General features: G+C 57.0%; 3 protein-coding genes across 13 annotated transcripts in view; all 3 read right to left on the reverse strand.

The window, feature by feature from the left end:
* Nucleotides 1-2753: 2753 nt before the first annotated feature.
* Nucleotides 2754-3287, reverse strand: TMEM275 (transmembrane protein 275). The gene has a single exon (XM_044236404.1). It carries the CDS (start codon nt 3285-3287, stop codon nt 2754-2756), a length of 534 nt encoding a protein of 177 aa, XP_044092339.1.
* A 10967-nt stretch (nt 3288-14254) lies between these two features.
* KNCN (kinocilin) lies at nt 14255-17233 on the reverse strand. Its single transcript, XM_044236762.1, has 4 exons — nt 17083-17233; nt 15902-15970; nt 15150-15224; nt 14255-14334 (listed from the first exon to the last, which is right to left on the reverse strand). Exons 1-4 carry the CDS (start codon nt 17231-17233, stop codon nt 14255-14257), a joined length of 375 nt encoding a protein of 124 aa, XP_044092697.1.
* A 6149-nt stretch (nt 17234-23382) lies between these two features.
* Nucleotides 23383-25903, reverse strand: part of MKNK1 (MAPK interacting serine/threonine kinase 1) — a 41457-nt gene continuing 38936 nt past the window's right edge. For all 11 annotated transcript variants that reach the window (XM_044238152.1, XM_044238153.1, XM_044238158.1 and 8 more), the window contains one exon: nt 23383-24709. In XM_044238152.1, the coding sequence (XP_044094087.1) occupies nt 24475-24709 (235 nt within the window). In that variant the 3' untranslated portion in view covers nt 23383-24474. The remainder of the gene's footprint in view (nt 24710-25903) is intronic.

The raw sequence follows: 25903 nt of genomic DNA on the forward strand, positions 1-25903 counted from the left end.
ATACGGCACCTGCCAGAGCTTGCTTGCTTACCACTATATTCCCAGTGCTGGACACATAGTAGGGCTTAGGAATTGTTTAATTAATCAATAAAAAATGGTCCTAAGTGGCTACCCTCATTTCTTGCAGTGGGAAGACAGGGAGGAGATCCGAGTTCCCAGCTCCTTTGTGGCCTCCTCCGTCCCATGCTATGGGGAGTTCCCTCTGGGAAGTGGGGCTCACTTGACCATCCCTGAGCCCCACAGGCCCCAGGAAGCACCCCTCTTTTCAGAAGAACCAGCTTTGTGTCCTGTCCTGCAGCTCCTGGACTTCTGAGGACAGGCCCTGGCACTTCAATTCTCAGAGTTTCAGAGTGGGAGTCGGGTTGGGGGGTGTGTCAGGCCCTCATCCCCATGTCCCTCTGCAGTGTCCCTGCTCAAATTCCTCCAGGGCAGGAAGCTTGCTGACCTGTGCTCTCAGAGTTGTGTCCTCACTTTCCACACACCAGTCCCCTGATGCCTGTCTGGGAGGGGCCGCAGATGGGTGGGGACCGAGCAAGCGCCCAGCCTCTGTGTGAGAGAGTGGGGTGCTCCCAGGCCTTGCTGGTGCCCTAGAAGAGCCTGAAGGAGTATGAGGGAAGGAGATCCCTGGAGTAGCAGGACCAGAAAGATGGGGGGGGGCCGGTGGGGGTTGGGTGTTGGGGAGGTGAGGGAGTGGTTGCTAGGGCTGGGTGATTGCAAAGTGGACCCTGGGGTATGGAGACTATCTCCTGGTGTGCCCGTGGTAGGGAAGGGGGCACAGATGGGACAAACGATGACCTTCCCCCCGGGGGAAGCAGTGGAAGGGAGACTCCAGGAAGTCAATGTTGCCCCTGGTGCACCCCCCCATTCTGTTCACTCACACCATCCATCTGGGGCCCACTGCCTCAAGCGCTTAGCACATGCTCACTCTTCCTCCCCAGCAGCCAGGCTCCCAGATAGGATCTGGAAGTCTCTGTAGGTGGGGAGAAGAGGAAGGAGACCTGGTTATGTCATTCCAGGCCTGTGCCAGCAAGCAGGCAGGAGAGGGGTTCGGGCTGGGGCTAGCATTCCAGGGCTAGAATCTGGGGTGCCTCCTCCTAAGGAGGGTGGCTCAGACCACATCCCAAGGCAGCATCAGCAGTGGCCCCTCTCACCTCCTGTTCTACCAAGGAAGGCAGCAGCAGGTGGCGTCTGAGGCTGCAGACCAGTGATCCAGAAGAGACAAGACAGGACTGAAGCCTGGGCAGGCGGCCTTCCTTGCATGTATGTGAGTGCACACGCGCCACGCACACACACACACACACACACACACGCACACACGGTGGGGGTGGGGATGTGCTCCAAGGAAAGGTCATCAGCTCCAGGGGCTGGGTGCTTCAGAGGTTAGGGCCCATCGATCCCTGTGAATTAATAGAGATGACCTGCTTAGCACCTATGGAGATAAATTCCCTCTTCTCCAGGTCAGTGGGTGGGGGAGACAGCAGGAGAGGCAGAGGCAGGGAGGGGGTCAGATGAAGGGGGTGTTCCGAGGCAGAGAGGGGGTCAGCCGTTCCAAGGGCTGGTGGGAAGTCCCAGTGGAGCAGAGGCAGGCCGGGAGAAAGCTCTAGGCTTTGCATAGCCCCGGGGAGCCCTTTTCTCACCCTTCTCACTGGTGACTCACCCCTTCACACGACCACACACACCCACATGCACTCTCACATTCATGGATGATGTCAGACAGTGTTACCCAAATACGCCCACACTCCCCATCTCACACACGTAGCCAGGCAACCCCGAGCACAGACACACTCGTATTCATCCAGGCCCCAATCTCTCACGCCTGTTCCCACGGATGTTCCTAGTTACATACTCTGCTCCCCTGGGGTCCCCTTCCAGGCATCCAGGAGGGGCTGGTGCAAGGCAGATGAAGCGCTTGGCTGGGAGGGCCCCAGTCAAGGTGCCCAGCCAAAAGCTCCACAGTCAGCCCCTCCCTCCGGGCCATGCCATCACAAGGGACTTGACACCAAAAAGGTGCTTTATTGAGGAGTGAGGGATGTCGGGATGACACAGTGCAGACCACACTGAGACCCTCCTACTTGGAGGCACCCAGCCTGCTCATCATTCTCCCCTGTCCGTGCTTCACCCCCAGCTCCCCCTGCTCTACCAGTCAGATGTTCAACCTTGCTCTGCCTTAGGAGACTATCCTGGCTCAAATCAGGGCCCCTGCCCCTTAATCTCAAAAGATCATGTTGTGGGCAGAGACAAGGAGAGCAGGGAGGAGCAGAAGGGAAAGCTGGTGGCCTTTCACAGTGTGAGGGGAGAGCAGACAGCCCAGGCTGACATTCTTCTCTGGCCCTGCTTCCTCCCACCCCTTGGGGTCAGGGGCCTTGCTGGGAGTTCCTCCCCTCTCAGAGTGGCTGCATTCACAGTGCCCACGTGCCATGGGTGGTGGCGGCGGGGGGCGGGGGATGGAAGGTCCAGGGGCCTATTTCATTGAGTCTGGAGAGTGGGTTAAAGTAGGGCCCAGCCGACCCCACTTAAAGGGCCAAGGCACTGCTCCCTCCTTTGGTGAGTGTGCCTCTTCACTGTCGTTCTCCCCTCCAGAAGTTCCAGACATGGGAAAGATGCGGCCATCTGTGCCCAGCATCGGACCCATACGGAAACAATCTCACTTTTCTTCTCCTTCTTCTCTTCCTTCTCTCTCCCAGTTCTCTCTTTACTTAAGTGGCACCAACGGCGGGTGCCCGGACTGGGAGTCGGGCCCGGCACGCGCTCCGCTAGGGGGCAACGCGCTCCCGGGGCAGGTTGAGCTGGACGACTTCGGTGCGCGGCGCGTAGATGGCTGCGGGCGCGGGGGCGTCCAGCGCGAAGGGGCCGGGGCTGGAGCGGCCCGAGGACGCGGCCGAGGCGGCAGGGCTGAGCTGCACGGCCGTGGTGTCCTGCGCCGTGCGCTCGCTGCTCTCCATCTCCAGCGCCACCGGCCCGCCGCCGCCGCCGCCGCCGCCCCGGCCGGAGCCCGAGGTCGCCGCCGAGCGCGGACGGAGCGCGGGGCCCCGGCGGCTACACACGCAGCAGGCGGCGAAGCAGCCGAGCGCCAGCGCCAGCAGCGCCGGCCCCACCACGAGCGGCGCGTTGCTCCGGGGCGGGAAGGAAGCCAAGGCGCCCACCAGCGTCACGTTCACGCCCGCCAGCAGCACGCACAGGCCGCAGGCGCACAGCAGCGCCGGCGACGGCAGGCCCGGCAGGCGGCCTGGAGCGCGGCCCGCGGGTAGCCGGGCGGCGGGGCCTCGGCTCTTCTCTGGGGGCGGCATGGGCCTGGGGACACGGGGCACCCATCAGGCTCCGTCCTGCCGTGGGCCTGGCCTGGCCTGCATGGCGTGTGCGAGCTCACCGTCGTCGTCCTGCGGGCACAGAGCGGGAGGGACGGTCAGCGGGGCACTTGGCGTCCACCACTCTCGGTTCGGTGCCGGAGAGGGCAGCGGTCATCTTGGCCAAACCCCTGGCTTCTGCCTCTGGGAAGCACAACCCATCCTGTATGGGTAGGGTCTGCCCATCGTTTCCCCACTCAGACCCCTGAGGCTCTGGTGGTTGTCCTCTCTCTAGTCCTCCAGACTGACACAGCCCCTCCACCCCCTCTCCTCCAGGAAGCCTTCCTGCATTAATTAAATTAAGGGAGTGAGTGGTTGTAAGGAGCTCAGCATGTGCCTAGGTGCTCATCAAATGATAATTGTCTTGACCCGTAGTGCTAATGAGAGGGCAGATGTCAGCTCCTGGAATTTGGACAACTTCCTCCATCTCCCAAGTGGAAGAAGCCTTAGAAATCATCTGCTCAAGCCCCTCCTTGTCCAGATAAAGAAACTGAAGCCCAAAGAGGTCTAGCAATTTACCCAAGAGCCAGGACCAGGACCAGGACCTAATGACCTTGACACCTGGCCTGGGTGGGAGTCTTCGCCCTAGGCTCTGCTAGGCACGACTGTGACATTAGCTTTCCTGACCATCAGATGAAGTCCTGGAGTGACCATGTGAGAGTGAGGAGCCCTGATGTTTCAGATGCCCAGTGAGAAGGGCCAGTCTCCACAGAGGCTGGAGCAGACCCCAGATCCTTCTTCGTAGATTGGGCTTTCTATGAGATTCCAACCCTACGCCCATCCCACCCCCAGGATTCTACTATTGAACCTAGACTTGAAAGCCCAATCACTGGGTGTCAGAATTCTTCTCTAGGATTCTCTAGTTGTATCTGGGTCTGGGATCTATCACTGGATTCTAGAATTCTGGGAGTGCATGCAGAAGCAAGGGTAATGTAATTAGAATCTAGAGATTCATGACTTATTTGAAAATTCTGTTCTAGAACATGATCTCATAGGTATAAAGGCCCTCAAAGGCTGAGATCATAGCTATGGAGCTGTGTCAGGACTGTGACAAAATGTCAGAAAAGGGCTCTGAGTGGGGATGGGAGGGGAGTAATGGGATAGTGCTACCCCAGTTGGGAGCAGAGCATGCCAGGTGAGCAGCTGACCACGACCTGGACCAGCGGCCTCTCTGTGTGTCAGTGTTAACTCCTGTAACACAGCCTACCTCTCAGGCTGTAGCGAGAATTACATGCTTTCAGCTGAATCAGAGGCTTACCACAGGGCCCAGAACATAGTGAGAGTTCAATAAATGTTAGCCACATTGTCACTGTGGAGGTTGCCAGAGAAGGGGGCCGAAAGGTCTCAGATCTGGGGAGGCTGGTCAGATGGAGTTGGGGAACAGAACCAGAGGTGAGACCTGAATTGTCCTTCCTGCACGTTCAAGGCCTGCACACCGTGGGGCTGGAGAGAATCTGAGACTGGGTGAGTGAAAGCCAAGGCTAGTGCCAGGGAGGGATCACACCCTCCTCAATCTGGACAGCCACTCTCTGCCTGGCCTCTGTGTTTGCAGTAACAGCTAGTTTAGTTTTTATAGGATGGGATTAGGTATCAGTATTATAGCCCCGTTCTATAGGGAAGGACACTGAAGCACAAAAAGATTAACTAAATTCACCCAAGACCTTTGAGTGGCTGTGGTGGCGTCAGGACTTGAAACCTGGTGTTCCCAGGGCCCTGCAACCTGAGCTCTCAGCCTAGCCTCGAGTTGGGTTTGCTAAATGCTGGGGGGAATGCTCTGGGAGCCAGAGTTGCTGGACCCCAGGGTTCAAACTCTCCTCAGGCCCTGTAGATAAGCTCCTGCAATCAGCACGGACACTGCTCCAAGGTCAACGGCAGAGGAGGGGACCCGCACATTGTGTGGGTCTCTCCAGAAAGGTGAACTCACTTTCCTCCTTCCTTGGCTTAATACACTCAGTGCAATACAAGCACTAACAGGGGCTTGAGCTTCCAAGGGCTAACTGCCAAGGAAGGATTCTTAGCTGCTCCTGGGAGGCCGAGCTGGCTCTGGAAGGTTAACTACCCCCAGAGTCCCCACCCCAGGCAGAGAAAGGGCTCCCGGCCAGCAGGTATCTTGACCCTGGTTGGCTGGGATCTGTGATGCAAAGGGTGGGGACGCTGAGCTGTCGCTATTCAGTTTGGGCCACTGTCTCCCTCTGGGGGACTGTGGCACTCTAGCGCCGTGGGGTACCGTTTTGTGGCAGGTGTTCTGGGTGGCTCTGTGGTGGGGTGTCACTGATGCTATTCTTTTTAGGTCTCCGAATTTAATTTCAGAGGCAGGAACCTTTGAGATGATGCTCTTGCTTTCCCGAATCCTTCAAGTCTTTCTACTTCATCCCAAGTCCAGCCCTTGACCTCACTGCCTGAGCCGGAATGAAGGTCATTGCTCTGAATCTTAAGTTGCTGGGATTCTAACAGACCTTTTCTTTAGTGAGGACTCCAGGCTGCTGAGCTGGTAGAAATAACCTAGTTCAATCCCTTCTTCTAGGGATGGGGGAAACTGAGGCTTGGAATGAGAAAGCTTAGGGAAGGAGTCCGTGGCCCATGCCAGACCAGAACCATGCTTTCCTTGCCCGGGAAGGACCTTGACCACTGTGATTCAGTTGCCCATGACCCTGATCTAGGAGTCACCCTCCCTGCTGTCCTGCCTCTGGCAGGAGGGGCCTTGTGGTCTCTGTTTGGAGTCCAGGCCAGAAGCACTTTGGGGCAGAGGCAGACACTAGAGGCCAAGCCTCAGATGATCAAGACTCTTGACTTTGGTTTGGGTGGACAACTTGGGAGGGGTTGCGCCCCTTTCCTGACCTCAGCTGTCAGAATGCAGGGGAAGTTTTAACAGGCTGTTCTCTGAAATTAACCTGCTATCTCACTAACCTAGCTGTGGTTGTGGAGGTAAAAATGGGAAGCTTTTCAGAAATGACTGTCAAAATAGCAAAAGGTTCCTGAAAAATGGTCCATTGATCTGTGATATGGCTGGTTTTTGTTTTGGGTTGGGATTAAGTCACTCCCCCTGAGAAGCTACCTGCTGCCCAGGGGTTCTGGTCACTCTCTAGTGACTCTGTGCTGAGCAAGTTCCCTCTGCTAATACTGGGAATCTTCGCTACAACCGTGTGAGCTGCTGTGGTCCTGAACCCAGGACATTGGGAGGAAACCAAGGCTCACAGAGGGGAAGGAGCGTTCCCTGGTTTACTGAGTTGTAACAAGTTAAAGCTGGGATTCAAACCCGGGTCCGTCAGGCTGAAAAGCCCACATTTCCCCTATACCAGAATTTCTGCTTACAGGAGGGTATAGAGATGTTTGATTAAAAAATGTAGTAATTGAGTATTATTATCCAGCTAATTGTCAACAAGCTTGGGGCCAAAGGAGGATGGTCTTCAGAAGGGGGAGGTGAGAGCCCCTGGAAAAGGGAGTCTCTGCCTGAAGCCCCCTCAGGTCTGCTGGCCACCTCCCGCCCCCCTCCCAGCTCATGGATCTGGGAGGTCTGTGTCCTGTGACACGAGGTTTTTAACCAGGGGCAGCGGCCAGGCCAACCCCAGGTTCCTGCTCCAAGTGCTTAGGAGCTTCTGGACGAAGGGGTTGGGGCTTCAGGCCAGGCAGTAGCTGCTAGTCCCAGCCGCTGTCCTCCAGGTGGGATCGAGTCCCTTGTTTGCTCAGTCTGGCTCTTTACTCCTCACTGTGAACCCCTCTGTTTCCCTTAAGCTTAGCCCTTCTGTTCCCCCTCAGTCCCTGAAAGTCTCGGCCAACTCCCAGGCCCCCAACACTTCTAGCATACTCTCTACCCCCAAACCTCTCCCTGTCCTCGGGGAGCCTCCCACACCTCCATTACTCAGTGCTGGCTTGTTCACTAGCCTGGACGCTCTCAGCTTCTGCAGGCTCCATGCTGCCTCCCCAGAGCCCAAAGAGCTGCTGCCACCCCTACCCCAGTCAACCCCCCAGGCCCCCCCTGCCCCCTCACACATTCCCCAAGCTGGAACTGAGGCTTGAGGGGGAGGTCTGAAGGTGTGGCTTCCCGGCTCCCGTATCTGACCCCTGGGTCCCATCATCCTAATCCCTGAGTGCGTGGGCACACGCGTGTGTGCATGCGCGTGCACACACATACACACACACGCTCAGTGAGCAGACATACTCAGAAACACAAACACAGAGGTCGCACATCCTGAGAGCTGTAGACACAAGCCAGCACACAGACACTCTGTTGGTTGCCTGCCTGTCCAGTGTAAATGAGCTGCTGCCCAGTAGAGGGGCTCCGGAGTTCTCTTCCCCTGGGAGTGTGTGTGTGTGTGTGTGTATGTGTGTGTGTGTAGGGGGGCAATTTGGTGATAAGCAGAGCTGGAGCCTATGCTAGGGGTAATGGGGGTTCCATTCTAGCTGCCCTGATGGCACCCTCCCCTTTACAGTGGGTCCCCATGCCTGCAACAGGCAAGGGACTTGAAGGTCCCCTCCCTGGGGCTCAGGTTTGCTCTTGGGAAAGCAGGAGTCTGGCCTAGATGATCTCTGCCCGCCTCACAGGATCCAGCCTCCTGCATAGCTGAGGGGCCCCAGGGACACTACACTCTGCAGGGATCACAGCTCTGCAGTTATTGGACCAAGTCTGCACTGAGGCAGGCGAGGCACTCCTGGCGGCCCTACGCCTCCCGCTCTCCTCACCTGCCCCGGTGCTCACTGACTTGACCACCAGGCTGCTTGTGCTACAGCCCCCAGCAGGGGCCATGTCTATGGCCAGATTTGGATCTCCAGCCTCAGTCTGGGCCTCTGCCTCCCCTCCATGCAACTCTGCTGCCTGGAGCTAGTGGGAGGGGTAGGGGGAAGGACTGCCGGCTGCCTGGTGTGGAGGTGGCCTTCCTGCCCTCCAGCCCAAGTCCTCCCCCCCAGCTCTGAGAGACTTCGGCATCCTTGACACAACTGCCCCATCCTGGGCCCTCCTAGTTGGTTGGCTTCTCATCTCCAGGGCCCAATTCCATTTCAGCGACCCTCTTCCTCACCCCTGCACCCCCACCCGGGGTCTCATCACCCCTGTCAGCACCATGAGCCATTCCAGCTCTGAGAAACCCAGCCATCCTACTCTTGACTATACCCTCACAGCTACCACTAGAGAAACAGCCGGACAGCTCCTACCGTGTGCTGTACACTCTTTGAAGCCCTTTGTGTATGTTCTGTGTCATCTCAGATCAGCGCCCTGAATGTCTATGGGCAGATGCTCTCGCCACCTCTGTTTCAGACGGGGACACAGAGGCTCCAAGAGGTTGCATCACTTGCCCAGGGTCATAGACATGGTGGGAAGATGTGGCTGATCTGGGATTCACACCTAGGTGGTGCGGCTTCCAAACCCGTGCTCTTGGTCATGACACTGTACTGCCTCCTGCTCTGACCGCTGTCAGATCTGGGGCAGTCCTGGAGCTCTCGGCATCCCCCACCCGAGTCTTGGACCCCCACTTCCTTCTGCACACTACCTGACTTCCATGACTCCCTCGCAATTTACCTTGTCTTGCAGCTTCTGCCTTCGCCCTTCGTTTCTTTGTCCTTCTGCCGAAGCCGCCCAGCAGAACCTCCACCTGGCCTCAGTGGGGCTTTCTGCTTCCTCCAAGGCTCTGCCCAAACTGCTAAGGCAAATGGGTGAGAAGAAAACCACCCGCCGGCGCATCTCTGGCACCACTCAGGGCTTCAAGGCTCCTGGGGACCCTCCCCCCACCCAGTCAGTGCTCATCAGCACCCCCACTGTGACCGCACCTCCTCCTGGAGACACACTCATGACCTTCCAGTCCAGACTCCCCTTCAACCCCACATCTACCTCCACTCCCTTTCCCTTACTCAAAGCTCTTTCTATACTCCCTACCTGTCTACACTTTACCCCCACAAGACTCATTCCACTCCGGTCTGGTTTCTGTCCCATCATGCTGCTCTCTCCTCGTTGCTGAAATTAGCAGACAAGGTTCGGTCCTTAGCTAACCTGCCTTCTCCACAACTTTGGCCCTGCTAATCCCTCCCTTCTGGAAGCATTCTCTTCCTCTTCGAAACAGGCTCCTTAAACTTCATCTTCTGCCACAAAGCCCAGACTCCCAGCCAGACACCCGGGCTTCACCCTCCCTCCTCCTCCTCCCCCAGGCTTTTTTTCCAACCCAATCTATGGCCACTCCCTGCAGATTCTCCCCTCTTGAGTGTCTCTGGAATCCATCCCTTCCTCTTCAGGCTCCCTGCTTCCTCACCCACTCCCCTCCTCCATTTCTCCCAGCTGGCTGCACTCTTCCTGGGCTCCTCGCTATTGCCTCTGGGCTGGCTTCTTCCAGGCGGGCCCCCTGGATTGTGCTCTAGTGGAGCCGAACTCAGCAGGTGCGGTCAGGTGGACATTCTGTCCCCTGTGCCTGAAACGAGGCTGGCTTTCCCTTCACCTGGCTAACTCCAGCTCAACCCTCAGAGTGCCCCCACAACTTCGCTTCCCCCAGAAAGCCTTCCCTAACTCCCGGGGTCAGCAGGTCAAGTCAGGCGCCCTGGCCTGTGTCCTCCAGCGCTTTTCCTGGAGGACCAGCATTCTGTCTCCCTTGTGTGCTGCTACGGTCACAGTGGAGTACATTGGTTAGACAAATGGGGAAAAGAGGAGTTGGTCACAGGGGTGTCCTGCCTTCCTGGTTTCTCCTGGGTCCTGGTCTTGAAGTGACTTTGTCTACTTCTCTCTGACTCCCTGATCACTCCGGGCCTTAGGAGGGGATGGCTGTCCCGGAGCAGTGACTGGAGGTGGGTCCCAGGGGCCGATTCTGGCTGAGTTATAGAGCAGGGAGGGATCAGGGTCAAGCAGAGGGGGCTCAAGGTAGCCACCGCATGCTGTATGTCCCCTTCTCCTGTTTCCCTCTATGGCTTTCTCATCTATTTTCGGAAAATCCAATCCTGGGCTACAGGTCCCTGACCTCTTGTCTGGGCACTACTCTGTTCTGCTGGGGTTTCAGGCTGGATGGAGCTTCCTCCATTCCCTAAAGACACCCGTCCTGGTGGCCCTGTCCTGGCAGCCCTCTCCTGCTGGTCTCATCCCCTTGGCCCCCTCCCACCTCCCACATCTCGTAGGGCTTTCACTTGCCTGAGCCGGTGGGACGGATGCTTGTCTGAGCAGCCCAGGCCAGCAGGAGGGCAGGATCCCCCAGGCTGGGGATGGGGGGCCAGGGACGGACGTGTGGGCGCCAGGGGTAGGGGGCGCAGGCCCAGGCTGCCGGGCCCCTAGAGGCCGCGGGCGGCGGGTTCCGGGCGCCCCTCTGCCGCGTCGCTGCGGCCGGCCGCAGGACCCCTCCGAGCCCGGCGCAGCGGCGTTCTCACGGAGTGTCTTCCCCTCTCTCGCTCAGCACCGCCCCCTCCCCTTCCCTCCTCTAGTTCGGCGGCATCTAGCACCTTGCACTGAGCTCCCAGCACCCCCGCGGTCTCCAGCCCGGACTTTGGGGACCTGGGTTGCAGACGTTGCCACTCTGGAGCGAGGGACGTAGGTGGCACCGTTCCGTCTGCAGCCCCTGACGGATTCCCCCACCTTCCCTGGAGGGGGCGGGGGTGGAGCTCTTGGGGGCAGGGAGACTTCTGGGGGAAGGGGCTTGATTTCAGCTACCCTTCCCCTGTCGCCGCCCACCAATCCCCCGCCCCCCAGAATGGGGTGTGGCCACGATCCCCTTCCAGGAGGTGACACTGTCTCCCAGTGCGATCTGTAAGGACCTATTGGGGGGTGAGGGGTGGGGAGGGAGGCACTGATTTCTAGAACCTGGAGGTGTTCAGCCAGAAGAGCATCTCCTCCAGCCTCTGCCTTCATTCGATTGCTTGTCCATCCAAAAACCCTTCCTGGACGCCTGGGTGGCTCAGTGGGTTAAAGCCTCTGCCTTGGGCTCAGGTCATGATGGGGTCCTGGGATCGAGTCCCGCATCAGGCTCTCTGCTCGGTGGGGAGCCTGCTTCTCTTCCTCTCTCTCTGCCTGCCTCTCTGCCTACTTGTGATCTCTCTCTGTCAAATAAATAAATAAAATCTTAAAAAAAAAAAAAAACAACCCTTCCTGATGCGAACCCTGTGGGGGTTCAGGGGCATGGGGCTGTAGGGGATGCAGAGACAGGATGTGTCATCCTTAGACTCCAGCCCCTGCCTGGTCAGTCCTTTCGATTGGCCAGCAGGACTGTGACCTCTAAGGGGCTGCCTGGACCACTCACTCTCCACTTCGGTATGTTCTCTGAGCCATGGTTGACTTTGCCTTCACCTGGCTAACTCCAGATCGACCTTCACCATGCAGCTGGGACATCACTTCCCTCAGGAAGACTTCCTAAACTTCCCAAACCGCAGCAGGTCAGATCCATTTTCCAGGTCTGCATTTTCCAGCTTTTTTCCTTGAGGACTGGCTTCTTGTCCACCTCATGGGGCCATCCAGGCATACCTGCAATTGAGGTCAGAGCAGGGCTGTGGGACAGAACTGATTTCATTTATTGAGCAGATTACTGGGAGAGCTGGGTTCCGTGAGCTGTCCCTGCCCATGCTCACTCTGTGCGGAAATATTGGAGTGTTCCAGAGCTGCTCAGAGAAAAGAGAGCACTTCCCCCCTAACATGACCTCCCACACCATCCTGCCCACTTGGCCCAAACTTACCTTCCAAAGCTTGGGTGGGGACGGGCATGAGCTCCGCATGGACCACTCCTGTGACCAGGTTGAGGGGCGGGGGGATTGGTGTGGAAAGACGCTTGGGAGGATGGATCTGGACATTCAGTTAGACTGGGGGAAAGGAGAGCTCAGGGGTCTGGTTTCAAGGGCCCCTGCCTAGTTCTTCCCCAGTAGACATAGCCCTTGCCTTTTATGCATTCATGCCTTAGGTTATTCTGCTCTGATCCCCTACACCGCTCTGTGTCGGGCTCTGCCCGGCATCAAAGATACCAAAGCCTTGCCTTGGGGAGATCATGTTGGGGAAGGATTTGGTGGTGGGTCAGGGGGCGCCACCCTCCTCCTCCCCACAGGTCAGGCTCCACTTCCCTCATTTCCACTCCTTCCATCCTTGGTCATCATTCTGGGACGCTTCAGGTGAGGTACAAAGATGGGCAGGAGGAAGGGTTTCTTTGCTGATCCAGGAGGGGCCCCCAGGCCTGGGTTTTGCTGATGATGATACTGTTGAGGGAGCAGGCAGGGGGGAAGTGGAGGGGAGGGAAGTGCAGGGAGGGGGACTTCTCTGAGGCTGGAGGAACCACAGGCTCCATGATGGGTCAGCATTTATGAGTGGAGGCCTGTCACACCATGGCCAGCCAGTGGGTCCCCGTGCAGAGTCCAACAGCGGGTAGAGGCTCGGGTGGGGAGTGAGAGGAGCCCTGGATACAAGGCCTGGAGGTCCAACCTCTCACCGCAGGACTTGAGGCGTCCCTTTCTCTGGAGGACCTCAGCTTTCCCATCTGTACAATGATGTGGTCTCCGCCACTTTTGGTTTGGTTTTGTGACATCTGTTGGGTACCCGTGGGCCTCGAGAGGAGGACGAAGACAGGGACCACTCAGAGTGGTGAGGGTTGTGATGGATGGAAACCCCGGAGCTGGGCGAGCACGGAGAGGTCATGGGAGGCTTCTGAGAGGAGGAGCTATCTACATTGGTCCTGCAAAAATGAGACTCTTCCCAGCTTGTCCCCCTGCTCAGAAACCAGGACAAGGCCACATGGAGCAAATGGCTCTGTGGAGGTCAGATTGTGCTCCAACCCAAGGGTGTCGGGGAGCAAAGAGCCGTGGGAAGGCGCAGCCACATCTGCACGCGTCCATGCACGCCTGGGTAGGTCCTCCTCGCCCCAAACCCGGTGGGTACGTGGGCCTTGACGTGGCTCTCCAGGGAAAGACTGGGGATTGTTTTTCCATTAAATTTAAGCCAATAACATTTTTTTTTTTAAAAGAGTTTATTTATTTGACAGAGAGGGAGAGAGAGAGAGAGCACAAGCAGGGGGAGCTGCAGGCAAAGGGACAAGCAGGCTCCCTGCTGATCAAGGAGCCTGATGTGGGACTCAATCCTGGAACCCTGGGATCATGACCTGAGCTGAAGGCAGACACTTAATTGAGCAACCCAGACCCGGGAGGTGAGGGCTTTTGATAGGCAGAGAGGAATGGGAGGCCTCCAGAACATAAGACAAAGCTTGGAGGCTGGAATGTTTGAGATTGTTCAGGAGCCGTGAGAGGGTGGGGGACAAAGGAGAAGGCTGGAGGTCTTGCCTGGAGTTAGATCACCAAAAGCGCTGAAGGATGGAGTCATATACAAGCGTCAGGTCAGGACTCAGCCCAGGAGCCATTGCCTCCTGGAAGCCTCTAGGTTGGTGCCTCACTGAGACTCTGTGTCATGGCGGTGACCATTTTGTTTGTCCAGGCCATGCTCCTATCTGCTTTGCTGCTGCCAAGAGCCTGTCCCTGAGGAGTTGCCCAGAGTTTTTGAGAACCTGAAAGAATCTGGTCCAGACCCTCTATCTAGCCAGTGAGCTCTATAGGCCCAGGGCCAGGCCTTAAGGGCTGAGAGATCCCATCTGTGGTTGCTGTGGGTCTGTGATTCATTTCTGTGGCCAGCCTGGAGCAAGGGATTGAGGCATCTCTGGGCCCAAATTCCAGAGAAACTGGTCAGTAGATCAAAAAAGGGGAGGTTGCTGAGCTGCAGTCCAGAGAGAAAATCCAGGGCAAAAGCCTGACACCAGGGCCTTCTGTAGAACGTTCAGCAGTGCCTCGCTTCAGGCCCTGCCGGCGGGCTGCATGGAATCCATCCGCAAGAGCTTTGCCCAGGCGAATGTGGGGCTGGTGTCTCCAGGGCCCAGTTTACCTCTGGTTTGGACCCAGGAGGGCTGTGAGAGCCGGGTAGCAGGCAGGCAGGCACGGAGGGAGGGAGGAGGGGAGGGAGGGCAGGGTGTAGACCCTCAGCCCCTGCCTCAGCCCTCCCCAGTCCCCCGCCCCCCTGGCTTCAGCTTTTCCAGTGTTCTGCTCACCGTGGACAGGCTGCTGCGGGCTCCTGGGGGACAGACCAGGACAGGGCTGCCTGAGTAGACCGACTCTGGGGCAGAGCAACCCAGAGGGACCACCGGGGAGAGAGGGGAGTCCCAGGGGACAGTTTCAGCTGAACTTAAAGAGGCAGAGAGGATCAGAATGGCCCTTCAAGAGGACAGCAGCATGGTGGGGGGTGGTTAGAGAGACGACTCTGGGGCCAAGTACCTGGTTTCAGGTCTGGCCCCACCACTTCCTGGTTGCTTTACTTCATCTCCCTATGCCTCAGTTGGCCCACATATAAAGTGGGACTAATTATAGTCTCTCCCTCATAGGGTTGTTTTGAGAATGGAACAAACTAATACATGTAAAGTGTTTGGAGCAGGGTCTGGAAGGGGACCTTATGCTGGCATTAGGCGCCCTACCACTGGTGGGTAGCCGCTATAGGCTGGCGCCATCTTTGAAAAACTCCTGCCCTAGAATTTTCTGGTGTGTGGATATGGGAGAGGAGGCAGATGTTCCATTTCAGGTACCAGCTCTGAGAGTTGGATTCCATCATTGGAGAAGAGAGTGAAAACATGAACTGGGACATGGGACCTAGAGGGGCTCCCAGTGTCCATGTTGGGCATGATGAGAAGGCCCGAGGTCAAACAAGAGGAGCCCAGCTCAGCTTGGAGCAAGAAGGATTTTGATCAAACACATGGGAGAACTGCCTGATCTGCTGGCTCCCGGTAACTGGGGACATCTCTCCTGTGTGTCTCTCAAGGCTTTTTCCAGGGTCCCACAGAGCTGCTCAGCCAGAGAGCAAAGATGGAAGTTGGACTCTGGAATTTTTTAACTTACCCTCTTTATTGCCATTGGCACTGGATCTTCCCTCGCCATGGTCTGGCCCTGGGTGGGGGTGGATTCTCAGGCTCCCTGTGGAATAAGAGCGCCCCAAGACCCTGGTTACTAAGTCATTGTCAGATCAAGTCCTGCTTTGGGAAGGGAAGTCCTTCCTGCTGTCTCATTTCCATCCCTGCTGCTGTTTCTGTCTGCCACATTCCTGGAGGTCTCCCACACGATCTGGGCTGATTTAGGAGTGGAGTTCGAGGAAACGGGTCCTTGAAGGGAAAGATGGCAGACTTTTTAAGGAGGTGCGCATCATGGGGAGAACTTGGACTATGTAAACCCCCCAGGACTGATGGAGAGGGTAACATGTATGTGGAAGGGCAGAGATGCGTTAAGGAGCTATAAAGGGTCCTGAGGTCTTAGGGGTGGTAAAGGGTGTTTATGGGGCTCAAGGTATGAAATGGGTTTATCTGGAGACCTTGGAGGCTCTGGGGGAGTTAAAAACTCTCTCGGGGGGAGACGGGAGTTCTGGGTGCTCTGAGCTGGTTGAGGCGTATTTGCAGCAACAGGCTGGAGTCTGCTGCATGGTAGTCATGGCAACGCCAACACACCCCCCACCACGCATGCGCGCACGTGCCCACACCCAGGAGCAGTCACACACAGGGGCTGGGCTCCACCCCAGAGTGGGCCACGGACTTATACACAGTGGGTCTCACCAGTGGTCCTCGGAAGTGGGCTCAGCTGGGGGCTGGTCGAGGACTCACCTATGGTAGGCAGAATGTGGTCCAGGCTGAACCGAGCCTTGAGGAATGGGTAGGCCAAGATGAGAAGCCCTGAGAAGAGAGACACAGAGGGGTTCTGTGATGGGCAAGGGGCCTGCTTAGTGCAGGCTGCGTGAAGCTGTGGGCAGGCTGTGCACCTGGGAGTGCTTTCTTGGGGAGATATGGGTGTGCATGGGAGGAGCATGGGGGTGCAGGTTGGGACTGTGGGTGCATCAATGTGAGCCTGTGGGTATTGGGAGGGGGCGGCTCCCCAACACCCAGCCCTAGAAGGGAGCAGGGAGTGGTGCCTATCTGGAGAAGGGGCTCCAGGTTGTGAAGGCCCAGGCTCCTGGCTCCAGCCCGCCCCAGTGATTAGCATGGTTAGCTTCCGTCCTTCTCAGTGGGCTGGAAATGGGCCCAGGGGACATCCCCACCACCAACTGTCTTTGCCCCACCTTCCCCTAAGGCAGGGCTGGGAGCTCCTGAGCAGGCTCCTTCCCGCCCAGACCTGGGGAGGGCTTAGCAGCACAGTGGACTGCGCCTGGCCCACTCCCATTTCATCCCCAGACCAAGTGTCTGTGGCCTTGGAAAGAGTTTGCAGGTACAGATGCCAAGAACCAACCAGTCTGCTGCTTCTGGCTCTGCTTTTACCCCAGGGGAGTGGGGAAAGGGATGGTACTCTACATCGTTATGGGGATAGCAGTGGGACTGACCCAGACAGACAGATACACTGATGCCTGGATAGACATATCCATATGTCTATCCATATGGTATACCATAGCCACCAAGGTATACCAGGAAAGAAAAGGTAACCCTTTGAGTTGGATCCTACCTTGGGTCACAGAGTGTCCCACTGGGACCTCTGTCCTCTTTTAACTGTCAACCCACCCCCAGCTGGTTGATGAATTCCACCAAAACCCCAAGAGCCCAGGGCTTGGAACTCAAGGGCCAGAGGAGGAGCAGCCAAAGAGACCGGTGGCAACCCTTCCCCACAGTGTTCTTATTCCCGGCAGAAGGAATGTCACCGCAAGCCTCCTCTGCCTCCCCGTACCCCAGCAGCTGCCTTGCTCACCCCTCTAGCTTCCATCCTCCCCAGACAATTCCTGCTGAACCCGCCCTTCCTTCCATTTCTCGTTCACCTGACCGCACCCCTGCTCGCCTCCCCATGCCCAGCACCTGCTCACCCAGACCGGCGGCGCCAATAAAGATGCCACCCACGGCAGCTGCAGCTTTGGACACAGACACGCCGATGATGATGCTGCCGGCCACCAGGCCGAGGCCCACGCAGGCCAGCTGTAGGCAGCGGAAGTCTCTGCTGCTGATGGGGATGTCCATGCAGGCCTACTCAGGTACTGTCTGCAGCCAGTGGGGCCTGTCCCCAGGAAAGCCCTGGAAGTCTCGGTCCTCTTGGATGTGTCTTTGTGGGTGCTCCCCCTTCAGAGTGGGAATTGGGCAGGAGCATTCAGCCCTCGTAACCCTATCCCACAACTCTCCTAGGGGCCCCCAGCCGCACCTTGACCTAGGATCCCTGCCAGGTCACACCAGCCTACCCCTCCTACCGTGAAGGCCCTGGAATCTGGAGGCCACTCTTGAGACTCTGGCCTGATCACCTCCTGCCTTGACTGTCAACGTCCTGGAGAGCCAGGCCTGGCCCACCAAGTCCCCCCTGTTACCTTCCTCTCAGGAGAGCTTTGCCTGAGCTCCCCGGCCCAGGACATCGGGCCCAGGCCACCTGGAGCTGGCTCCACTGCCACTGGGCCTTGGCCTATGAAAGTTTAAAGCAGTGGAGGCGGTCAGTGCAGGGGACACGGGTTCCTCGGAGACGCAGGCAGCTGGGAGGCCCTGCGTTATTCATGAGGTTGCAATGTGAGCTGCCGCAGGCCCCAGAGGCCCACTGGGGCCCTCAGCCCAGGTTCTGCTGCTGCTTCCTGAAGGGGCAGGATAGACTGGTGGCTTCACGTGGAGCTTAGTAGCCAGGGATGTGAGGGGACTCCCTGGCTACATGCTCAGGGCACCCTCTGCGCCCATCTGGCATTTGGCACATGGGGCTTCTACTCAGGGACTCAGAGGTGGGCATGGGAAGGGACCTGGAGGAGGCTCAAGAGATAGGAATGGTGACTGGCACGGGAGGAGAGAAAGAGGTATTCCTCTGAGTTCCTGCTCTCCCCTTGCCCCTCCCCCCAGCCTGTCGACCTCTGGTCTCTTAGGGGGAGCAGGGTTGAGGGGTCCTGGTTTGAGGCTGATCTCAGGGGACCTCCTTCTCTTCAGGTAGGCTTGGTATCTACCCCCTTAATTGCCAGTAGACTGGGAGATTGAGCACTCTCAGCCCTCCTGGGATCCTTGGTGGGGGGCTGAGAAGGAAGAGCAGGGAGCAGAGTGGTGTGGGGAATGGGGTAGGAGGAAAACAAATAGGGGGAGAAGGATTGGCAGGGACTGGGTGCCAGTGGCCAGGGTCAGCTAACTGGGACAGGGCTAGCACCTCCTGAATTCCTCTGCCCAGCCTATCTGACCTATTTGCAGTACCCCCCAGGTCAAGGCTAGGCAGTGGTAGCCCAGCCCTGCCCTTTCCCGCCCCCAGACCCAGCTCTTCTTGGGCCCTTGAGGCATCAGGTTCTCCCTGATCCCCAAATCTGGACCTGGTCCTATGCCTGCACCTAGGCACCTGGGCACTATTCCCAGGGTCCCATCACTAGCCCCACTGCCTTCTGTTTGTGTGCCTCGGTCTCCCCACGATGTCTGCCACCCAACAGAGCCAAGCCACAGTCCTCCGCCTCCACAGCGACCCCCTCCCCCTCATTCCTCCCCTTTTCTGCTGCTGCCCTTCTGCTGAGGGTCTGCTTAGCCCCCGCTGTCTGGGGAATGCCTCCTCATCCTGCAGGACCCTACTCAGCCAGCCCCAGCTCTGTAAAGGCATTCCTGATGGTGCCTGAGTGGGTGGGCTGCCTGCCGCTGCGCCCATGTCCCCATCACCTGGCCTTGTTCTCTGTCTCCTCTGTAGATCACCAGCCCCACAAGGGCTGGTTCAGGGAGTGAGCTTCTCTGTGCTCTGCCTGAACATAAGGCAGAGCTCAGGGAGGGCCTGGACCTGCATGACCAGCTCGGGTCACCACAGAGGAGGGCCGTGGGCACCATGGGACCTCCATCTCTAACAAGGGGCATTCTTTGGGTGGGGTTGGGGAACTGAGAAGGCCAAGGTCACCAGACTGAGCTTCAGTGAAGGGAAGGCCCCGCAAGGAGGCTGGAGAGGGGCCTGGGCAAAGACGTGTGAACTCAAAGGTATGTGGAGAGGAGGGGTGACTGCAGAGCACCAGTGAGCCCCCCTGGCTATGTTCCTGGCCCCCATAAGAGGAAGCCCCTGGAGGTGGGCATTCCCCAGCTCCAGGGGCTGCTGCCAACATCCCCTGTGCCTCTCTCCGGGATGAGATCTGATTATTCCTCTAATTAGGTATCAAATGACAGCCCATGTCTCTGTCACACATAACTGCTCTCCCACTGACTAGTTTTAGAAGGAGCTGTCAAAATAATTGTCTAGGAAAATGGGTTCCTGAGATGTTGAGCTTTGGGAATCTCAACCCCCTCACCCCCATTAAGTGTTTGCATAACTCTGGCTGGGCGGGGTGTGAGGCTGAAGGTGGCCCCCACACTGTCAGCAGGACAGGGCGCCTCACACTGTGGGACTTGGGCCAGCCACTCACCTCCTGAACCGCACTTTGCCCATCTGGTGGAGGGGGATGGAGATGGCAGAGGCTGGAGCCAGGGAGGCCTGTGCATTGTGAGCTCCAGATCCCAGAAGAACACTCTAACCTCTAAAAACAAGACCAAGTTCTAAATTAGAGGGTTTTCTTTTTTGTTTTGTTTTTTGACATTGTAAATCCCTCAGGGCCTGCAGTCAGAGGAGGAAATATGGAGGAGAGACGCAGTAAACCATGGTCAGTTACAGGATCACAGAAGGACAAACCCATCCTCTAAAGTTCCTTTAGACAACAGATGGGGAAACTGAGACGTGGGGAGTGGTAGGATGGCCCCAGAGTTCTTGCTAGAACCTCAGTGTCCAGATTCCGTGCTCAGCTGGGAAGTCCTCTAGTATTTCTCTGTCCCTGGATTTCTGACTTGTCCTATTTGAGGTGGGAGAAATTGGCAACCCCACCATCAGAGGGAGACACTGTGTTCAGTCAAGGCCTTCACATCTATTCCCATGACAGGGGAGTGTCATTAAAGGCTGCTTGAAACCTGTGTAATGCTTGCTATCCTGTTGACTGGAATGTAGAGGAGGCTTGGTTATTCTTTCCTTGATACAGGCTATTTCATCTGTGAAAAAGAAAATACAAGTTTGTCCTTGGATGATGTGCTTCCTATAATAGGTAAGAAGATGGAAGCCCGAGTTATTAGAGGCCGATCGCCCCACCTGTTCCCCACCTCACAAGCCTCAGGGCCCTCCTTGCTGAAGCCTGGGTCCCCTAGGCCTCTGGACTCAGGGTGGTGGGTGGGCAGCAGGTGGGCCACGGGTCACAGCTGAGTTCTGCCTCAAAATCTATTTCCCGGAGAGGCCCGGGCTAGAGTGCCTGCCTATGCTCTTTCCTTCCCAGAAGTGCTGAGTCCGAGGCTGGCATGGGGTGGGAAGGAAGACTGGGAGAAAAGGCCTCGGTGTGGTTTAGTTCTGTTTATTTTCCTTGCGGGGTGAGGACCCTGGAAAAGAGCGTGATTAATGCACTGGTCCCCTGGGGGACGGGCAGCTTTCCCAGACTGTTCAGAAGCTGAACTCGGGAAAGTGGCTTCCAAGGCAACCGCTACCATGGCAACAAGAGTGCCAGCTGAGGGGGGACCTGGCTCCTCGTCCCCTCCAGACCTAAGCGGCTGGAGTAGCTGGCGCGGGGCCAGGGCCCTCCTGTTTAGGAGCGGGGTCTGGTGAGACACATTCAGCCAGGAGGGAGAAGGGGCCCCCAAGAGCTCAGGCAGGTAGACATCTGGAGGGAGAAAGACTTGGCCCTTGTTCCCAGGCCCCCAGACAGGGGTCAGACAGGAGTCCTGCTAACTGGATTTGAGGCAGGAGGCCTGAGATCTAGGATGTGCTGGCTGGCTGAGACCAGCCCACACCTGAGCCCTAGAGCCAGGGGACTGGCTAGCACAGTTCTGGGCCCCAGAGCCTCCCTCCCTCAGTGTGTCTGCCAGACCTCCCCCTGCCTAGCAGAGCCAGGCCCATGGCCTCAAAAAGGGCCGGGGACTTCCCAAGATCACCCAGTCAAGAGTGGCAGAAGGACTAGAACCCAGGACCCCTGATCCCTAAATGCAGACTCTGCCCCTGGCACTATGGCTGCCTCTTGGGGACAGAGACCCCTGCCCAGAGGGGCAGAGCAACCAGGCAGCAGGAGAACCCCACGAAGGGCTGGAGGCCAGGCCCATCTGGAAAGTCTAGACCCATCTCCACCCACACAAGCGAAGGAAAGGCGGGGAAATTTGTCTCTCTCACTGGCTCTGGGTAGAGGGATTGCGCCTCTACCAGCAATAAGAAGGACCAGCCACAGCCAACCCTCGATGGCGCACTGGCTGTGTGTGCCTGGAATTGCTCTAACCACTCCCCGTTTATTAATCCGTAATTTCACAGCAGGACCATAAAGTAAGCACTAGCATCCCCGATTTTGGGTTGAAGATACTGCCACTCTCAGACACTAACTTGCTCAGGGCTCAAAGCTAGTTACGTGGCAGAGCTGGGATCTGAAGCGGGGCTGCCTAGCTCTGGGTCCCGAGTGTCTCTGGGAAGAATCCCAGTTCTGTCTTCCTACCTGTACGTCAGGGTTTTTCTCTCCTTTCTCTGCTCAGTTCCTCTAAGTGGGGTGACTTACCTCCAGGGACGGCTACAGAAACTAAGCAAGATAATGCCTGGACATTTCTCTGCCAGCAGCTATTGCTTAGTGCACGGCGATGCTAACAAACCCAGAGGAGACACTGGAGCACTGAGGCCGAGCCATGATGGATGACAGGGGCCTTGCCAGGTGGACCGGGGTGGAGAGATGGGCTGGTAGAGGTGGGCCGCCTGAGCAAAGGCACAGAGGCCTGAGAGCCAGCTGGAGCTGCACCCAGAACTGGGTGGGGACACTTGGTCCAGGAAGACTCTGGAAATCACCTTTCAGCTGGCCAACCTGGAGGACTAAACTCATACCCTGGTTCCAAGTCCCCAGGGAGGGACTGGGAGGCTTTGGGCCCAAAGGCTTAGAATCTGCGGGCCTGTTTCTTCCAGCCCATCCCCCTCCAGGGAGAACTAGGGGTGTGAGGCCAAATGCAGGGATGAGTTGGGTCAGGTGGAGACATCCAATCAGTGGGGCACGCATACTGTTTCCCTAGCTACCAGGGAGTGTGGACTCCGCCTTTTGGGCACCAATTCTGACCAAGGTGATAGGCTAGTTCAAATAGCTACTATGGGGTGAACTGTAATTCAATTGGCCACCCGTGTGTGACCTAGCATGACTGTGCAGCTTTCTCTGTGTGTTACAATCTCATGGGCCACCTGTGTGTGGCCAGGCCCAACCACATGGCCTTGGCTCTATAAAAGTTAGTCTGTGAGGCAGGGAGGAGTCGCCCTCTCTATAAGAGGCAGCCCCGCACATTTGGTTTGATTCTCGATGCTTGGCGCGAAATAAAGCTTTGCTTGACCTTCGCTTTGTATCAGTCTCGCTCCTTTGATCCTGGACCTATCATTGGGGGACCGATCAGTTGCTGCAAAGGGAAGACTGTCAACAGAGAAGATGTCAGCGTCAACACAGAGGTTTTGTTGCCTCAGGATGGCTCCTAGAGTGAGGAGCCCCTGACCCCACCTCCCCTCTCCCCAGAGAAGCTGCCAGCAGCACCTCTTGCACTGCCTTGGTCCTCAGACCTCCCTCCTGCTCCTCCTTGGGAACTTCTGAAGCCCCGTCCCACCCCAGCCCTCACCAGTGTGGTTCTGAGGGTGACACGGGACAAAGCACATGGACTTCCGCCCTTTGCACGACGAACATGACAGCTGTGGCTGTGAGGCACCATTTTTCTTTGTTCCGACTCTGGCAAGTCCTGGGCACACAACAGATCCTCAAGAAAGGTTTAGTGCTGCTCTGGGCAGAGGGGACCTTCGTTCCTGCTTGGGCGCGTGGCTGGCCTGGGCACAGGACACACCTACTAAGGCATTTTTTTGAAGCCGGTTTGTGTGATGGTTGCTGATGTCGGTCTTCCACCTGATGGGGAGACCCTACAGGACACAGGCTGTTTCTCACTCATCTCTGGGTCCTGCCACGGACTAGGAGACTGACAAATGTTGATGAACTTCATTCCTTCCCCTAAAAAAAGAAAAGCAATGATCTCTCCTTCACCTTGTTTTGATCCAACAAGGGGCTAGATTTAGACGGTCCTGATGAGGGGCAACTTCTCCCCACGGGGCTACACTCGGTCCCTCTCCAGAAGGCCCATCTCCCTCTCAGGTTTACAGGGGAAGAAAGGACCACCAGAAAGGCCACAGCTAGAATTTAAAACAGTTTTATTAAAACAAGCACATCGTGTAATAGCACTGTCGTGTTGTGTAAGTGTCTGTCTGACTTGTACAGAGCCATGTTCTCTAGGCAGCTGGGCACTCAGCTTCCTGGAGGCCAGATGCGCCTTCAGGCTCTCTGGCTCTAGGCGGCACTTGGCTCGGACCCAGGGCTGCCCGCGGTCTGGGCCCCCATCAGGCACCGAGTCCCTTCTAATTGCCCTGGACTGGTGCTGCCTTCCAGCAGACACAGCCTGAGTCACTGGTCACCTTAACAGCTTAAAACCAGTTAGAATAATAGGAAACAGCGGAATAAAACCTCTCACATGCATGGTCATTCAAGGAAGAGCAAGCCATGACATGTTCTGGAAAATCCACCGGCTTGCCGTGGGAGTGTGAAGTCCCATAGTTGCTGGAAGTGCATGGTTAAAAGAACATTTTTTTTTTTTTTTTTTTTAAAAACGAATTAATACGGACTTCAGCAGCAATCCCAACAAGGAAGAGGATGATGAATGAGGGACACTTTTCGGTCCCCGCAAAGATCCGTGCTTCTCCTGCGCTGCAGACTGGAAGACTGATCTGGCCTTCTGAATGCAGAAAGCTCCCTGCCCTTTCTGGAATTGAGTGGATGGCTTTGCTCAGCCCAGGGGAGGACATCCGGAGGACAGAGGAAGGGGTGGGGTGGGGGGGTGACAGTGCAGAGAGAGGAACGAGCCTCTGTCAACCTCCACTTTTCAAGGCTGTTTCCCTGAGGGCCACAGCCCCAGCCGCTGCCGCCACTGGCCGCGGCCGGGAGAGCAGGCAGGATCCTGGATCTGCAGGCGGGTGAGCAGGTGGACAGGAGCCCAGCGGAGAGATGTCCCTGCCGCAGGCGATTATGCAAAGTGACAAGTGATTGCTTTCCTTTTCAAAGACAACCCCTTTGGATGGAGCTTTTTCCTTGAAGACTCTGGGGAGATAGGGGGTTGGGTGGGAACCTCAGGGCCTTTGACAGGACCGAGCCACACAGCAGCTTCCTCGGCTTCCTCTGCAGACTCTGGTCACTCCTGGCAGGCCGTGGTTGGGGAAGCCGTGGTGGGGCAGGTCAGAGTGCGGCTGGAGTTAGGCATGGGTCTGGGTTGCCGCTGCGGCCTGCCTGGGCCATGGCCCTCCGGCGGGCCAGGCGTGACTTGCAGGGCGGGGAAAGCCTCACAGAGCAGAGGCCCTCAACCAAGGACTCAGACTCCTCTGCCAGCTCGTCTTCCTCACGCTGAGAAAGCTGGCGGTTGAGGGCGATGGCCTCGGCCGCGAAGAGTGTCAGGTCCATTGTGCTGCTATTTCTACAGGGGCGGGCAGCACAGAGGAGAGGGAAGCCGGGCTCAGCACCCTAGCTTTGCCAGCCCACTCCCGGACCCTGGAGGATTTTTCTGTGCTGCTCCCCCAGGGAAGTCATTCTTGCCCAGGTTTGGAATTCAATTTCACTGAGGCTGGAATGGCTTTTAGCCTCAACTATAGTCCTTGGACTTAGGAGTTGGGACAAATGCCCCCTTCTATTCAGAGCACCCCCCTCTGCGCTCCCATGCTCTGTACCCAGCTCTCCCAAAGGGCCGGGCACATGAAGCGCCCACCTGTGTATCCCCCTCTCCCATCAGGGCAGGGAACTCCAAGAGCAAGGGCTGTGCCTTTGCGTCTGTATCCCTGGGGCCCAGCCCAGGGCAAGCATACAGCAGGAACTGCGGTTTGCCAAAAAACATCTTGTAGGGTAGATCTAGAGAGTCAGGTAGGGTTGCCCTGGGCAGCAGCACTCCGGCTCACCCCAGTGGCGACTACAGATACGTAAGACTTCCCTGTGAAACTCCCAGCACCCCGTCATCAGGTGGCCCCCTGGCAGGGTTCCCATGGTGTGGTACCTCAGTCTTCTGGGAATAGGGCAGTGCTACCAGGAGTATGGTCTAATGTTAAAAGGCACTAGAGTCAAACAGATACAGGTTCAAAGTCCAACTCCCAAAGGCAACTGTGCAGCCCTGAGGGAGAAACTTCAATCTCTCTATTCTTCGGTTTTCTCATCCATAAAATGGGATAATAGGAACAACTCTCTTTTAAATTGATCATAAAGAGTATGAATAGCAGCTCTGTAAAGCCCTTAGCACCGGATCTGGCACGTAGTATGCATTTACTATAGAGCAGCCATTACTATTACTGTCTAGGGGTGATGGGACAATTGGTCCAGCTGCCTCACAGCGACCCCTCCTGCCACAGACACCAACCCGCAGCAGCAGGAAGGAACCTTGGGGTGAATAACCTACAGATAAGGTCTCTGGGCTATAAATGGTGATTTCTAGTTAGATGCAAGCAGATATGGAAACAGTTTTTTTCTCCTGCAAACAGCACCTGAGGGGCCTTGAAGACTCGGGATGGGAGAGGAAGGGCCACGCTAAGAAGGCAGGCCGGGGAGCCCCTTTAGGAGGATGACACCTGAGCCTAGAGTTAGGCTCCCTGTCCCCCCCCTCACCCCAGTGTGGCTGAGAGTTTGA

This window comes from Neovison vison, chromosome 2 (genome assembly GCF_020171115.1).
Source record: "Neovison vison isolate M4711 chromosome 2, ASM_NN_V1, whole genome shotgun sequence".
NCBI classification, from domain to species: Eukaryota; Metazoa; Chordata; class Mammalia; order Carnivora; family Mustelidae; genus Neogale; species Neogale vison.